Raw genomic sequence first — 16152 nt, forward strand, 5'->3', positions numbered from 1 at the left:
ATTGATCTGTGATCAGTAATCTTTGATGTTAATATTGTCATTGTTTTGGGGCCCCACAAACCGTGCCCATATAAGACAGTGGACTTAATCGATAAGTGTTGTGTGTGTTCTGACTGTTCCAGTGACCAACTGTTCCCTGTGTCTCCCTCTTTTTGGGTCTCCCTACTCCCTGAGAACAACAGTATTGAAATCAGGCCAATTAATAACTCTACCATGTTCCTTTCAAGTGAAAGAAAGAGTCGTGTATCTACTTTTTTTTTTAATGTTTATTTTTGAGAGAGAGAGACACAGAGTGTGAGTGGGGGAGGGGCAGAGAGAGAGAGACACACAGAATCCAAAGCAGGCTCCAGGCTCTGAGCTGTCAGCACAGAGCCCGATGTGAGGCTGGAACCCAGGAACTGTGAGATCATGACCTGAGTCGAAGTTGGCACTTAACCAACTAAGCCACCCAGGAGCGCCTGCATATCTCACTTTAAATGAAAAGCTAGAGGGGCGCCTGGGTGGCTCAGTCGGTTAAGCGTCCGACTTCTACTCAGGTCATGATCTCACGGTCCGTGATTTCGAGCCCCGCATGGGGCTCTGGGCTGATGGCTTGGAGCCTGGAGCCTGCATCCGATTCTGTGTCTCCCTCTCTCTCTCTGCCCCTCCCCTTGCCCCTCCCCCGTTCATGCTCTGTCTCTCTGTCTCAAAAATAAATAAACGTTAAAAAAAATTAAAAAAAAATAAATTAAAAGCTAGAAATGATTACGCTTAGTAAGGAAGACATGTTGAAAACTGAGATAGGGGGCGCCTGGGTGGCTCAGTCGGTTAAGCGGCCGACTTCGGCTCAGGTCATGATCTCACGGTCCGTGAGTTCGAGCCCCACGTCGGGCTCTGTGCTGACAGCTTGGAGCCTGGAGCCTGTTTCGGACTCTGTGTCTCCCTCTCTCTGACCCTCCCCCGTTCATGCTCTGTCTCTCTCTGTCTCAAAAATAAATAAAAGTTAAAAAAAAAATTAAAAAAAAATGAAAACTGAGATAGGCTGAAAAGTGGCCTTTTTGTGCCAAACAGTAGCTAAGTTGTGAATGCAAAAGAAAATTTCTTGGAGGAAATTAAAAGTGATATTCCAGTGAACACGTGATGGATAAGAAAGTGAAACAGCCTTATTGTTGATATGGGGAAAGTTTTAGTGATCTGCACAGAAGATGAAACAGTCGCAACTTTCCCTTAAGCCAAATCCTAATTCAGAGCAAGACCCTAACATTCTTCAACTGCATAAAGGCTGAGGGAGGTGAGAAACCTGAAAAAGAAAAGCTTGAAGCTAGCAGAGTTTTTGTTCATGAGGTTTAAGGGAAAGAGGCCATCTCCATAGCATATAAGTGCAAAGTGATGTGGCAAGTGCTGATGTAGAAACTGCAGCATGTTATCCAGAAGTTCTAGCACGATGGTGGCTATAGTAAATAACAGACTCTCAGTGTAGACAAAACAGCCTTCTATTGAATAGTTTTCTTTAAGAAGATGCCATCCAGGACTTTCATATTTAAAGAGGAGAAGTCAGTACCTGGCTGTAAGGCTTCAAAGGACAGGGTGACTATCTTGTTAGGGGCTATTACAGCTGGTGACTTTAAGTTGAAGCCAGTGCTCATTTACCATTTTGAAAATCTTAGGCCCCTAAAGATTGTGTTAAGTCTACTCTATCTGTGCTTTATCTACTTTATCTGTGCTTCAGCCTGAATGATAGCATTCTGTTTACAATATGGTTACTGAATGTTTTAAGCCCATTGTTGAGACCTATTGCTCAGAAAAAAAAAGATACCTTTCAAAAAATATTTATGCTCATTGACAATGTACCTGGTCATTCAAGAGTTCTGATGAGTGTTTCATGCCTGCTAACACAACATCCATTTTAAGCCCTTAGATCCAGGAGTCATTTTGACTTTCATGTCTTACTATTTAAGAATTGCATTTTATAAGGCCATAGCTGCTATAGATTGTGATTCCTCTGTTGGATCTGGGCAAAGTAAATTGAAAATCTTCTGGAATGGATTCCCTATTTTAGGTGCCATTAAGAATTTTTGAAAAAATTAAGAATTTTTGATTTATGGGAAGGGATCAAAATATCAGCATGAACAGGAGTTTGGCACAAGTTGATTCTAATCCTTATGGATGACTTGGAGGGGTTAAACACTTCAGTGGAGGAAGTAATTGCAGATGTGGTGGAAATAGCAAGAGAACTAGAATAAGTGGAGCCTGAAGATAGGATGAATTGTTGCAATCACAGGATTCGAGTGGATGAGGAGTTGCTTCTTATGGGTGAGCAAAGAAAGTGTTTCTTGAGATGGAATCTGCCTGGGAAGGTGCTGTGGAGATTGTTGAAATGACAGCCAAGTATTTAGAATATTATTACAGAAACTTACACAAACTTATTATTACATACACTCCTAGGCCTAGTTGCTGCTCATTCCAAGAAGGTGAGCTAGCAGATACACAACAACACGTATAAGCAGCATGAGCTTTGCTCCAACCTTCTGAGTGCAAAGTCACTATGGCTGTAATTGTACTTCATTCATCAGTCTTGTGCAAAAATGGCTGGTGATTCATCCTAAGGCGAAATCTACAGGGAAGGGATTCTGGGAAGGTAGTTCAGTGTGACTTGACACATTTCAGTGCCACCACACTTCCTATTGATTATTTATCAGATGGGAGGGGGTTTCCTGCCCTTCCCTGAAGGATAGGCAGTGTCTACTTTTATCCTTTTCTCAGGGCAGTTGCCCTTTGCCTGAAATGATGGCGAGGGTTTCCTGCCTCTCTCACCGGTAGTAGACATTTACTGAGGCCATTTTTAGCTTGGGTTTCTGCAGTGGCTTACGGCTTTTGTTTCCCCTGAGAGAATGGCCTGAAACGTGAGTGGGGTTTCATGCCTGTGTCCTGCCAGAGAGGGACTCTTTCTGGTCTCCTGCCCTGTTTCCAGTGTTTCTTGCAAGTTCTTGGTGGAAGCTAACAGAAAAGAGCCAGTGACCGAATGAAGACTTTGCCTGTGTCTAGGATCTCAGAGATTCAACCATCTTGTTAGCCCACAGTTGGCCTTAAAGCGTTTGTTTGCATCTCACAGTGTTCTCCTTCTGCACTTTGATGGCAGCTGCCTCTTTGTCCTGTGCTCTGTCCAAGATGAAACCCTTCTGTGTTCTGTCTCACCTCAAAGGAGTTTTGTCACCCTTTGATTTTCAGTTCTCCTGGTTATCTGGTAAGATGCCATGGGAACCAAAGAAGAAGATTATTTCAAGAAGATGGCGTCAGCTGTGACAGATAATACTATGAGGTCATGAAAAATGTGTCTTAAAAGGGCCCACTGGATTTACTGATGACCTATGATTTCTAAGAACAAAACCAATGGAGAGGAGGGGGCAAGGGACAGTGCGGGGGAAAGAAGAGCTGACAGTGAGCTAGGGAAGGCGGCATGTGGAGATGACCAGAAAGTTTGGCTTTAAAGGCAAAGTAGTTCAAAGGGACAATAGAATGAAGTAAAGTGAAAAATTTTGTTAAAATGCTTTTCCATCTCTGCTGTTCAGTATCACCAGCCTTACTGTTTTTCTTTAATCAGCTGAACCTACCTCAACTCCTAAATGAGGTCATTTTTATTTTATTATTTTTTTTTTTTAATTTTTTTTAACGTTTATTTATTTTTGAGACAGAGAGAGACTGAGCATGAACGGGGGAGGGTCAGAGAGAGGGAGACACAGAATCTGAAACAGGCTCCAGGCTCTGAGCTGTCAGCACAGAGCCCAACGTGGGGCTCGAACTCACGGACCGAGAGATCATGACCTGAGCCAAAGTCGGCCACCCAACCGACTGAGCCACCCAGGCGCCCCATGAGGTCATTTTTAAAAAATGACTTTCTCTCTTTCCAGGCAGTATCAACTTGGACCAATCCCACCTGTGTATAGGGAGAGAACTCATTTTAAGTGTAGAGCATATCAGCAGGTCCACAAGTTTTGAGAATGCTAATTAATTTGCTCCTGACAATAAATGTGTACCCATCAAATGTAAAACTTCTACGAATGTAACGTAAACTAAGGCTCTGAGAAGTTAGGTTTTGCCCAGCTTATTCATAGTATGTTCCAAGTAGGTATTTAAACCTGGTCTAACACTTATCTCAAGCATCTCACGGTCTACCAAGGGAGATAGGTATGTGAATAAGTAAGTTGCAAAGCTGTTTAATACGTTATATAACCATTCAAAATGAGCAGTAGCTCTTATAAAAAGAGCAGTAGCTGTATATTTATTGTCATTGAAAGATGTTCACCCAACAGAAGACATATTCTAGAACAGAGCGAGTATCATGATCCTATTTGCTTATTCACTGATTGAGCAGATGTATATTAAATGCCTATTTTGTCCTCTGCACTGTTCTAGGCACTTAGGGTACCCGGGTGATCAAGAGTGTTGCTCTTTTTATTGAGCTTATGGTCTGTTAATAAAGAATAGAATGTCAAAGCAGTGATGGAATTATGAGAGGCAGCATGGGTTGCAAGAAAGACATGAGTAGGAAGCCACAGCAGTAGGTAAATTCATCCGTAACAAGTGTGTAATTGTTGGGAGGCAATTCTCCATGCGTCTTGCATTTCTGCACATTTGTGAGCAGAGGCACTGGCTGCTTTGTTCTGGACTATCTTTTCAATAATGTATATACAAGGAACAGCTTTGGAAGTTATAATATCTCTCTCTGGAGCAGAGGGCAGATTTATTTATTGTCCAGTATAATACAGATACTGTCACTCTTTGGGAAAAAGGTCAGACAAGTTTGCTTGATCTTTTGTAAGATTTGGGTTTCCTCAGTTCAGGGTTCTCCAGCTCTGATTCAAACCCCCAGTATATCCAGTACTTACCTAGGCTGCTCCGCATTGCCCTGTGGGAATTGGGGGACAAGGAGCCTATGTGAACTTGAAGCTTGCATTGATTAAGGAGAAAACTCCTTTGCTTCTGACTTAGGAGTCTTGTGTCTTCTGCCAGCATTCATGAGATGGTGGCAGGTACTTGTTAGCTTGCGAGTAGTCTAGACTTCATAGTTCTTGACGACAGGTATGAGTTTATTTTTATTTTAATTTGGGGGGGCTCCGCTTTTTCACCTTACGATTCTTATTTTAGGGCATCTGTCAGCTCCTATTTTTTGGTAGTACATTTAATTAGTAAAGGGTAGAGGAGGTTTATGTTAGTTGTTTCTGGAAGCACATTTAATGAGGTATGTGGACAATACAGTCATTTTGATCTCCAAAGTCACATACAGAAATCATTCGGGAGCTATTTAACTGTCAAGTCTCAGTGCATGTTTTTATGTGTAGGTTTCATACGTAAGAGTTCTTGCTTGGAGAACTCACCTTGTCTTCTGTTCTCTCATGTCCCACCACCATTTTCTCTAGGCAGAGATGGCTAGAGCTGTGTTTTCAAACCTAGATTTTAAAAATTTTCAAGAAAAATTTGTGGTTCTTCTTCCTTCTCCTCTCTTCTCCTCCTCCCCCTCCTCCTTGTATTTTAATGAATTTTAATTGTTGTCATGTTGATAATATGATCTTAACTCTTAATTATAACTCAGTAGGATTGCCAAGCCTGCTGTTGGCTGAAGGGCGGAAATTTTTTTTTAATGTTATCTATTTAGTACAGTTAGCGTCTTTTTAAAACTGAAAATCAGATTGAAAAGTTAATTATATAAAGTACAACCAATTCATGAAAATACTGAATTTCTGTAGGTTGTCTTATTCCAATGTTTAGAACCATAGAACGTTCCCCCCACACAAAAAAAGAAAAATTCTTTAACCCACATATCCTTTACCTAGCCATCTTACCAGTCATAAGCAAGCACAAAGAAAGAAAATAGTTCATTCTCAAGAAGATCTTGATATTTACATCGAATGGCAAGAAAGTGTAGAGAAATCTGTCCCTGGTGACAGTGTACAGAGAGCATAGTCAAATTTAATTTTATTTGAGATCTCATCAGCCTGATTTGCTTAGCTAATTATCGTTCTTTGTCATATATTCAGCTTCTTTTCATTACAGCTTCTGAATAAACATGAAGCTTTTTGGTCTTTCTTTGATAAAGATGATTCATTTTTTAAAGGGAAACATTTCTCATTTTCAAAGGGATTTCTATTTTTGCAGTATTATAATTCTGCTATTGATGGACATTTAGGCTGATTTTATTTTATTTTTTTGCTGGTACATTTCATCGTAAAATGAACTTTAAAATATTTTAACATTTCTGAAATTGAGATGTGTTTGAAAGTAGGTAGTATCTAACAAAACACTGTTTGCCCACCTATTTAAGGTTCAAAACCCTACCCCCCACCTCTAGTCCTATCCTCTTTCTCTATTTTTCCATTTGACACTTTCATCAGGTGACGTGTTGTTTATTGTCTTTCAATAAGCTCATTAGAGTGCAGAGTTCTTTTTCTGTCTTATTTCACCACTGTACTCCTAGCTCCTAGAACACCACCTGGAATGGAATGAGTACTCAATATATTGGTTGAATATATATGTGAATGATTACTGTGGTCCAGCCACTGTGCTAAGCCCTTTCTATCTTTGAACCGTTTTATCCTTGCAATAACAGCATCAGGTAGGCAGGAACTACTTAATGAGGGAATGAGGGCTGAGGCGGTATCACTCAGCTTCTAAGTGGGAGTTGAAGTTAGAGCTGCCTCATGCGGGATCCTGGGCTCTTAACTTCTTTGTTATACTTTCTTCATCAAGAATGACTTATAACTTATTTAGTTTGTTTTTTTTTTTAACAGGAAGAAGAGAATTTATCCAAAGATTGAAACTTGAAGCAACCCTGAATGTGCATGATGGCTGTGTAAGTAATAATTAATTCTCCACTATGAAGGACCTTAATACCAAGTGCTCGATATTTGATGAAATGCCCCATCCTCTTTGAAGAGATTATGAATAACTGTAATAAAAAATGGGAGAATGAAGTTTGACATTAAAACATAAAGTTTATTTTGATTTTAGAAAAGTATGCGGGAGATTTTTAAGAGTACAGATGTGTTTTCTAATATTATCAAAAGGCTTCCCTCTCACTCAACGGTACTGCTTTTGTGAAGGTCACTAATGATTACCAGTGGTTACTTCTCAGGAAATTTAGACATTAATTGAACACATGTTCTTTTTTGAAATATTTTTTCTCTTGGTTTCTGCTAACACCACACTCTCTTGGTTCTCTCTGTATCTCATTGACTGACTGCGTCTTCTCTGTCCTCTAGCTGACTCCTCTGCTTCTTGACCTTCCGTTGTTGGATGTACTGGGACTTTGTCCTGGCTCCTCCCACCCTCTTTTCTCTTCACTTTTCTGAGACATGTTATCCGGTCCCACGGCTAAAAAACCATGACTTCCAGCTCTCTGTTTCTTCCCCAAACTCCAGATTCACGTATCCAGCTCTCTACTGGTTGCATGTCTAATGGCCATGCCAGATTTAACAGGGCCAGAACAGAATCCTTTTCCTTTTAATTTCTGTTCTGAAAATTTCAGGCAATGCTTTTCATATACTCATCAGGTGGATTTAGCAGTTATCAAGATTGGGACATGTTTGGGGCGCCTGGGTGGCTCAGTCAGTTAAGCGTCCGACTTTGGCTCAGGTCGTTATCTTAACAATTTGTGGGTTCGAGCCCCGCATCGGGCTCTGTGCTGACAGCTCAGAGCCTGGAGCCTGCTTCAGATTCTGTGTCTCCCTTTCTCTTTGCTCCTCCCATGCTCGCTCGCTCGCTCTCTCCCTCAAAAATAAACATTAAAAAAAAATTTTTTTAAAATATTGGGACATATTTTCCATTTCATTTTTCTCAGAATATCATAATACCCTAGATATTATGTCATTTCACTCCTGTGTGTAGCCAAAAAGCAATGGACATTTTCTTATGTAACCAAAATGCTATTATGTAATTTAACAAGATTGACAGTATATTTTTGGTATCATTTGATATACAGTCCATAATTAAATTTCTCTTATTATTTAAAATGTCTTTTTATAGTTATTTGTTCAAAAGAGGTTCCAGGCAAAGTTTATTCCTTGATTGCCATGCCTCTTCTTTTTTCTAGTTTTTATTTAAATTCTAGTTAGTTAACATACAGTGTAATATTAGTTTCAGGAGTAGCATTTAGTGATTCATTACTTACATACAACACCCAGTGCTCATCATAAGTGCCCTGCCTCTCAAATCACTATTAAAGTAGAGCAGGCTTCCCCTTCTTTGTTCCTGCCATCGACTTGTTACAGAGTGTAAGTCAGTTTTCCTATAGACTGTCACACATTCCAGATACTAGTTTGGTTTCTTGTGGTATCATTTAACTTGTTTTTATATACCCTGTATTTCCAGTGCGCTATTATGGAATTATAATTATGCTATAAATACAGTTCAGGTATATGTATTTATTTTAAAGCTAAAAACCATTTTTGGAGGGAGCGGGTCAAAATAATATATGTGCATGGTTCAAATGGATCATAACAAAAAGTAACAGATGTGTCTCACTCTCCCTTATTCCTATCCTTTTTTCCAAAAACAACCTCTTTGAATCATTTTTCATTTCAGATCTTCTGATGATTTCTTTTGTATCTCCATATAATACTCTTACATTGATCTTTTTTGAATTGGCAACTTCAAACATCATCTACTGAGTTCCTGCCATGATAGAGAATTTAACTCATTTATAGAACTCTCTCACTTTCTAAGATGTAGGCTTCTCAGAATTTTTATATTACTGTTCTTAGTCTCTACACTAAACAACATACATAAACATCCTTTTGTTTTTCTGTCATTTATAGACGGTATCTCTTGAATTTCCATTCTGTAAGGTAGAGACTTTTAATTCTTTCATCCTTCCCTCCACCTTTTTTGTTTAAGATTTTATTTTTAAGTAATCTCTATACCCAGCAGGGGGCTTAAACTCACAACCCCGAGATCAAGAGTTGCATGCTCTATGGACTGAGCCAGCCAGGCACCCCTTCTCTCCACCTTTTTATCTCTGTTTCACACCTCTGTCAGCTTGTATGCTTTTATATTGTCATATTGGTTGTATGTACCCTTTATTCTGTAGTCCTGGTTATCTTTTATTATTTGTCTATGTATTCTTAAAGTCAAAATGCGGTAAACAGTGTTATAAGTCTTATATGTATATGTACTTTTCTGAGTTTCTGTTATATCCTTCAAAATAAGGAGAGGGTAGAAAGAAAATTTATAAAGAAAATTATGTGATGTATCATCTGTTCATAATACGCAACTGCTCAAAACTCTCCAGTCGATTTCCAGCGTACTTCTAGTGAACGCCAAGGCCTTGTTGCTTCCAGGCCCTGTGATTTGGCGCAAGCGGCTCTCTCCAGTTTCATCCTGTACTGTGGTCTCTGTTACGCATATTTGTTCTAGTCACACTCATCTCTTTGCTGTTCCTCGAGTACACCAAGTCCGCCTCTGCCTTGTATGTTTTATGCCTTCTCCTCAGAACTCTTACTCCATATAACTGTAAAGCTTACCTCCACATTTCATTTAGCTCTACGTATTACCAGGACTTAATATTTCCTGTCTGTGTTTGATAATAGCCATTCTGGTATGCATGAGCTGATCTCTCACTACTGTTTTGATTTGCATTTCCCTCATGATTAGTGATGTTGAGTAGCCTTTCATATATTTTTTTGGCCATTTGTATATCTTTGGAAAATGTCTATTTAGATTCTTTGCCCTTAAAAATCAGATTATTTGGGGTTTTCTGTTGTTATTGTTAACTGATTATATGAGCTCCTTATATATTTTAGATATTAGCCCCTTGTCAAATTATGGTTTGCATATATTTTCTCCAATTCTTTAGGGTTTCTGTTCATTTTGTTGATTTCTGTTGCTGTGCAGAAGCTTCTGAATTTGATTTAGTCCCACTCGTTGATTTTTGCTTTTGTTGCTTGTGCTTTTGGTGTCATATCTAAAAAAATGACTACCCAGGTCCAGGAGTTTTTCACTGTTTTTCTTCAGGTCTTATGTTTGTAAGTCTTATCCATTTCTTTCTTTCTTTCTTTTTTTTTTTTTTTTTGCTTTTATTTATTTCTTTATTTTTGTCTTTTTTTTTTTTTGTCTTATCCATTTCAAGTTAAATTTTTTTATTTTGTATGTGAACATCCAGTTTTCCCAAAACCATTTATTGAAAAGACTGTCCTTTCTCCATTCAATATTCTTGGATCCTTTGTTGTAAATTAATTGACCACATATGTATGGGTTTTTTGGGCTCTGTAGTCTGTTGCATTGGTCTGTGTGTCTGTTTTTGTGTCAATACCATATTATTTTGATTACTGTAACTTGGTAATATAGTTTAAGTCAGAAGTGTGATGCCTCCAGCTTTGTTTTTCTTTCTCTGTGGTTCCATACAAACTTTAGGTTTGTTTTTTCTCTTTGTGTGACAAATGCCATTGGAATTTTAATAGAGATTGCCTTGAGTCTATAGATGGCTTTGGGTAGTATGGACATTTTGATAAAATTAAGACTTCCAGTACATGAACTCAGCGTATCTATTTATTTGTGTCTTCTTCATTGTCTTTCATCAATATTGTGTAGATCTCAGTGTACAGATATTTTACCTCTTTGGTTAAATTTATTCCTAAGTATTTTATTGTTTTAGATGCTATTGTAACTTGGCATTAAATAGTTGATTGTTAGTATGTAGATATGTGAGTGATAATTTGTTTGTTGATTCTATATCTTGAAACTACTAAATTCATTTATTAGTGCTAACAGTTTGTTGGTGGAATCTTCAGGGTTTTCTGTGTATAAAGATCATGTCATCTGCCAGCAGACACCATTTGACTTCATCATTTTCAATTTGGATGCCTTTTATTCTTTTGCCTAATTGTTCTGGCCACGACTCCAGTACTATGTTAAATAACAGTGATGAGAGTAGTTACCCTTCTCTTGTTCCTAATCTCAGAGGAAAAGCTTTCAGCTGTTCACCATTGAGTATGATGTTAACTGTGGGCTTGTCATATACAGCCTTTAAATTGGTGAGATAATATTCCTTCTATATTTAGTTTGTTGAGAATTTTTATCGTGAAAGATGTTGACTTTTGTCAGATGTTTTTTCTATATATATTGAGGTGATCATATGATTTTTATCATTCATTATATTAATGTGGTATATCACATTTATTGATTTGTGTATACTGAGCCATCCTTGTATCTCAGGGCTACATCCCACTTAGTCATGCTGTATGATCCTTTTAATGTGCTGCTGAATTTGATTTGCTAGTATTTTGTTGAGAATATTTATATGTACATTCATCAGGAATATTGGCATGTAGTTTCCTTCTGTTGCAATACCTTATCTGGCTTTGATGTTAGGGTAATGCTTGCCTCAGAAAATGAATTTGGGCATGTACCCTCCTCTTCAGTTTTTTGGAAGAGTTTGAGAAGGATTGGTGTTTATTCTTTAAATGTTTGGTAAATATTTAAAGCCCCTGAGGCCATTTGATCCTGGGCTTCTCTCTCTCTCTCTCTCTCTCTCTCTCTCTCTCTCTCTCTCTAATATTTATTGTTGAGAGAGCAAGAATTTCAAGCAGGCTCTCTGTCAGTGCAGAGCCCGATATGGGGCTCAAACTCTCGAACTGTGAGATAATGACCTGATCCAAAATCAGGAGTTCAACCGAATGAGCCACCTACACGCTCCGTTTTTTGTTTTTTTGTTTTTTAAAGGTTTTTGATTACTGATTCAGTCTCCTTACTTGTTAGTGGCCAATTCAGAATTTTTATTTTTTCATGATTCAGGTTAGGTAGGTTATACTAAAAAGTAAGTTGTCTAGTTTGTTGGTGTGTAAGAGACTGTGTTCTCTTACAGTCCTTTGTATTTCTGTGGTATCATTTGTAATCTCTTTTATAATTTTATTTATTTGGATCTTCTCTCTTTTTTCCTTGCAAAGTCTAGTTAAAGGCTTGTCATTTTTTTTCTTTTCAAAAAACCAACTGTTAGTTGATTGATCTTTTTTTATTGTTTCTGTATTCTTTATTTCATTTATTTCTGCTCTGATCTTTGTTGTCTCCTTTCTTCTGCTAACTTCGGGTTTAGTTTGTTTTTCTTTCTCTATTTCCTTAATGTGTTAAGTTCTGTTGCTTTTTTGTGATCTTTCTTTTTTCTTACATAGGCATTTATTGCTATAAAATTCCTGCTTAGAACTGTGTTTGCAGCATCCCATGTGTTTTATTTCCATTTTTGCTTATTTCAAGATATTTTTTTTTTACCCATTAGTTGTCCAAGAGTGTATTATTTAATTTCCATATGTTGGTGAAATTTCCAGTTTTCCTTCTGTTTAATTTCTAGTTTTCACCATTATGGTCAGAAAGATACTTAGTATGCCTTAACTCTTTTAAAATTTGCTAATATTTGTTTTGTGATTTAGCATGATTTATCCTGGAGAATGTTCTGTGTGCACTTGAGAGGAATGTCTGTTCTGCTGTTTGATGAACTATTCTGTGTATGTCTAAATCTTGATCTAAGGTGTAGTTCAATTCTAGTGTTTTCTTACTGATTTTCTGTCTGTATGATTTATCCATTGTTGAAAATGGGTTATTGAAGTCTGCTGTTTTTTCGTCTGTTTCTCCTTTACATCTGGTATAGTAATTTAAAAAAACGTTTAGACATTCTAGTAGAAATCTAGTGATACCATGTTGTTGTTTTAATTCTCTGTCCTGTTTTTGCATATTTGTCTGTATTGCACAAACTTTCTAAACTCACTTATTAGTTCCAGTACTTATATTGTCTTTTTAATATTCTGAAGACTTGGTACAGAATTCTCATTATTTAATTATTTTTAAATGTTTGGCAGAATTCACCAGTAAAGCCATCTGGGCCTTGAGTTTTCTTTGTGGAAAACTCGAACTATAATCCCCTAATAAAAATAGATTATATTTTGAGTGAATTTTGTTCAGTATGTGTGTTTCAAGGAGTTTGTCAATTTCATCCATGTTGTTGCATTAATGGCATAAAGTTGACCATAGTGTTCCGTTAATGTTTAGGTATTTGTAGAATATGTAGTTAGTGATGGATATCACCTTTCTCATTTCTCATATTGATAATATGTTACCCTGACCCCCCCTTTTTTTCTTGATTAGTCTGACAACATGTTCATTAATTTTATTTGTCTTGTGAGAGAATCAGCTTCTAGTGTTTTCGTGTATGTTTTTTGTTTTTTGTTTTTTCTGTTTTCTGTGGTTTCATTGATTCCTGCTCTGATACTCATTATTTGTAATCTGATGCTGACTTTGGGTTTTACTTGTTATTTTTATAATTTTTTTTAATAGAAGCTGAGGTCACTGATAGGAGACCTTTATCTTTTCTAATATAGGTATTTTAGTGTTATAAGTTTACTTCTAAGTACAGATTTAGTTGCAACCCATAAAATGAGATATGTTGTGCTTTCATTTTCATTCAGTTCAAAATACCTTCTAATTTATTACGTAATTTCTATTTTGAGCATCTGTTATTTTGTAGTTTCCAAATATTTCTTTGTGTTAATGATTTTCATTTAGTTCCATTTTGGTCAGAAAACATACTCTGTATTTAGTTGAAATCTTTTAAAAATATTAATATTTGTTTTATGGCCCATAAGTATTTTCTATATTGGTAAATAGATTTTTGTGTACTTAAGAAGAAGGTGTAGGGGCACCTGGGTGGTTCAGTTAGTTGAGTGTCCAACTCTTGATTTCGGTTCAGGTCATGATCTCAGGGTCATGGGACTGAGCCCCATGTCGGGCTGCATGCTGGGTGTGGCACCTGCTTAGAATTCTCTTTCTCTTTGCCTCTGCCCCTCTCCCCTGCTTGCTTTCTCTCTTTCTTTCTGTCTCTCTCTCTCTAAAAGAAAGGGGGATGTATATTCTGCTGTTTTTTAGTTGTTGCAGATGTTATAGTAAATTTGGTCGGTGTTATTCTGTCTTGACTGAAAGTGGAATCTATTTTTTTTTTATTTAGATACAGTTCATATACCATACAATTCACCCACTTTAAGTGTGCAATTCAGTTTTTTTTTAGTATGTTCATAAAGTTGTACCGTCCACCGCTAATTCCAGTATATTTTCACCACCTGACAAAGAAAGTACATAGCAGTTATCATTCCCTCCCATTCCCCCTCCACCTAGCTGTTGGCAATCACTAATCTACTTTCTGTCTCTACAGATATGCCTGTTTTAGAATTTTGAAATAAATGGAATCCTATAATATGTGACCTTTCAGATTGGCTTCCTTCACTCAGCATAATGTCTTCAAAGTGTATCCGTGTTGCAGCTTGTGTCCACTGTGTATTCCTGTTGCTGCTGAGTATTTCCTTGTATGCATATTTTGTTAGGAGCAAATGGATAGTGACATTTTGTTTATGCATTCTTTCATAAATGTTGGGGTTGCTTCCCTATTTGGCTCTTAGGAGTAATGCAGCTCTGGTTTTTGTGTACACGTTTTTGTTTGGGTCATGTTTTCAATTCCCTTGGATATATCCTTGTTGTAGAATTGCTGGGTCATAGGGTCGCTCTGTTTCAGTTTTTGAGGAACTGCCAACCTGTTTAAATAGCAGCACAATTTTGCATTCCTACCAACAATGTATAAGGATTCCAATTTCTTGACAATCTAGCTAACTTACTATTTTGTGTCATTTTTTTTTTTTTTAATCATTATAGCCATCCTTCTGGGCGGGAAGTGGTAATTCATTGTGGTTTTAATTTTCATAAAGATTGATACCTGTGTTTCCTTCTAAGTTTTATAGTTTGGGCTCTTACATTTAGGGTTTTTTTAGCATTTTCAGTTAATTTCTGTATGTGGTGTTCCTTTCCTTGTGTATATCCAGTTGTCTCAGCACTATTTTTTGAAAAAATATTCTTTTTCCTTAGAATGGTCTTAGATCCCTTGTCAAAAATTACTTGGCCATAAATGTACAGGTTTATTTCTGGACTCCAATTCCATTCCATTGATTTAAATTTGTGATCATGACAGTACCACACAGCCTTGATTACTATAGCTCTGAGTAAGTTCTTTTAATTTTTTTTTTAAGGTGGCCTGGTTTTATGTTTCTGGGTACAAAATGAATCAATTAAAATAAATTTAAACAATAAAATTTAAAGACTCAGTCATTTCATTGTGAATTTACAGAATGTTATATTTACTAAACAGCTGTATTTTCAATAGGTAAAGTGGTAAATACTGCTTATCATAGATGCAACTTTATTAGTGATAATAAATTTTGAACCGTCAGTTAACTGAAAGATGGCATACTTGTTTTTATGTCCAGCTTGCTTAAATTTACATTTTGTTTTCTTTTTAGGTTAATACAATCTGTTGGAATGAGACTGGAGAATATATTTTATCTGGCTCAGATGACACCAAGTTAGTAATTAGTAATCCTTACAGCAGAAAGGTAAAGTGGTTTAAAAAATCTATCATTTCATGAGAAAAATTAAGCTAAAAATTAAGAAACTGTAAATGATTATGGAATGGCCATTTGTAACAAAATATCCTTCTTATTTTGCTACAGTTATATAATTTGGAAGTTATTATATGAATATCCCTTAGTCTTCTTAGGAAAACATTAGATTTCACTGGGCTTTTGACTCCAGCAAATTTGAATATGCTTCACTGTATCCACCTGGGTAAAATTGCCAAAAGTAACATTATCTCAATAAATCATTCTTTGGGAGGAAAAGGACAGTGTGATTTTTTTTTTCTTTCATGCTCAAAAAATCTACCCTTCAGTCAAGTGGTTTAAGATATTATCAGTTTGAAAAAACAGTATTTAGGTTCTAGTGAAATGCTTCATGATATCTACTACCGTAAACTGGCATATAATATTGAGTTTTAGGATTATTTCTCATTTTTAGTGGCTCTTCTCTCTATATGGAGAAACCATACACCTATTTTTTTTTTTAATTTTTTTTTTTTTTAACGTTTATTCATTTTTGAGAGAGAGAGAGAGACAGAGCATGAACGGGGGAGGGTCAGAGAGAGAGGGAGACACAGAATCCGAAACAGGCTCCAGGCTCTGCGCGGTCAGCACAGAGCCCGACGCGGGGCTCGAACTCACGGACAGCGAGATCATGACCTGAGCTGAAGTCGGCCGCCCAACCGTCTGAGCCATCCAGGTGCCCCCAGATACACCTATTTTTGTATCAGTGAGAACT

The 16152-nt window shown here is 37.1% G+C and overlaps 1 protein-coding gene across 6 annotated transcripts in view; it reads left to right on the forward strand.

The window, feature by feature from the left end:
• The window catches only part of DCAF6 (DDB1 and CUL4 associated factor 6), a 133639-nt gene that overhangs the window by 9898 nt on the left and 107589 nt on the right, over window positions 1-16152 (forward strand). For 5 of the 6 annotated variants that reach the window (XM_042976203.1, XM_042976198.1, XM_042976199.1 and 2 more), the window contains exons 2-3: window positions 6765-6826; window positions 15300-15392. In XM_042976203.1, the coding sequence (XP_042832137.1) occupies window positions 6765-6826; window positions 15300-15392 (155 nt within the window). Of the gene's footprint in view, window positions 1-2330; window positions 2337-6764; window positions 6827-15299; window positions 15393-16152 lie in introns of those variants that run through there. The other variant, XM_042976202.1, reaches the window with a different exon arrangement.

This window comes from Panthera tigris, chromosome F3 (genome assembly GCF_018350195.1).
Source record: "Panthera tigris isolate Pti1 chromosome F3, P.tigris_Pti1_mat1.1, whole genome shotgun sequence".
Lineage (NCBI taxonomy): Eukaryota > Metazoa > Chordata > Mammalia > Carnivora > Felidae > Panthera > Panthera tigris.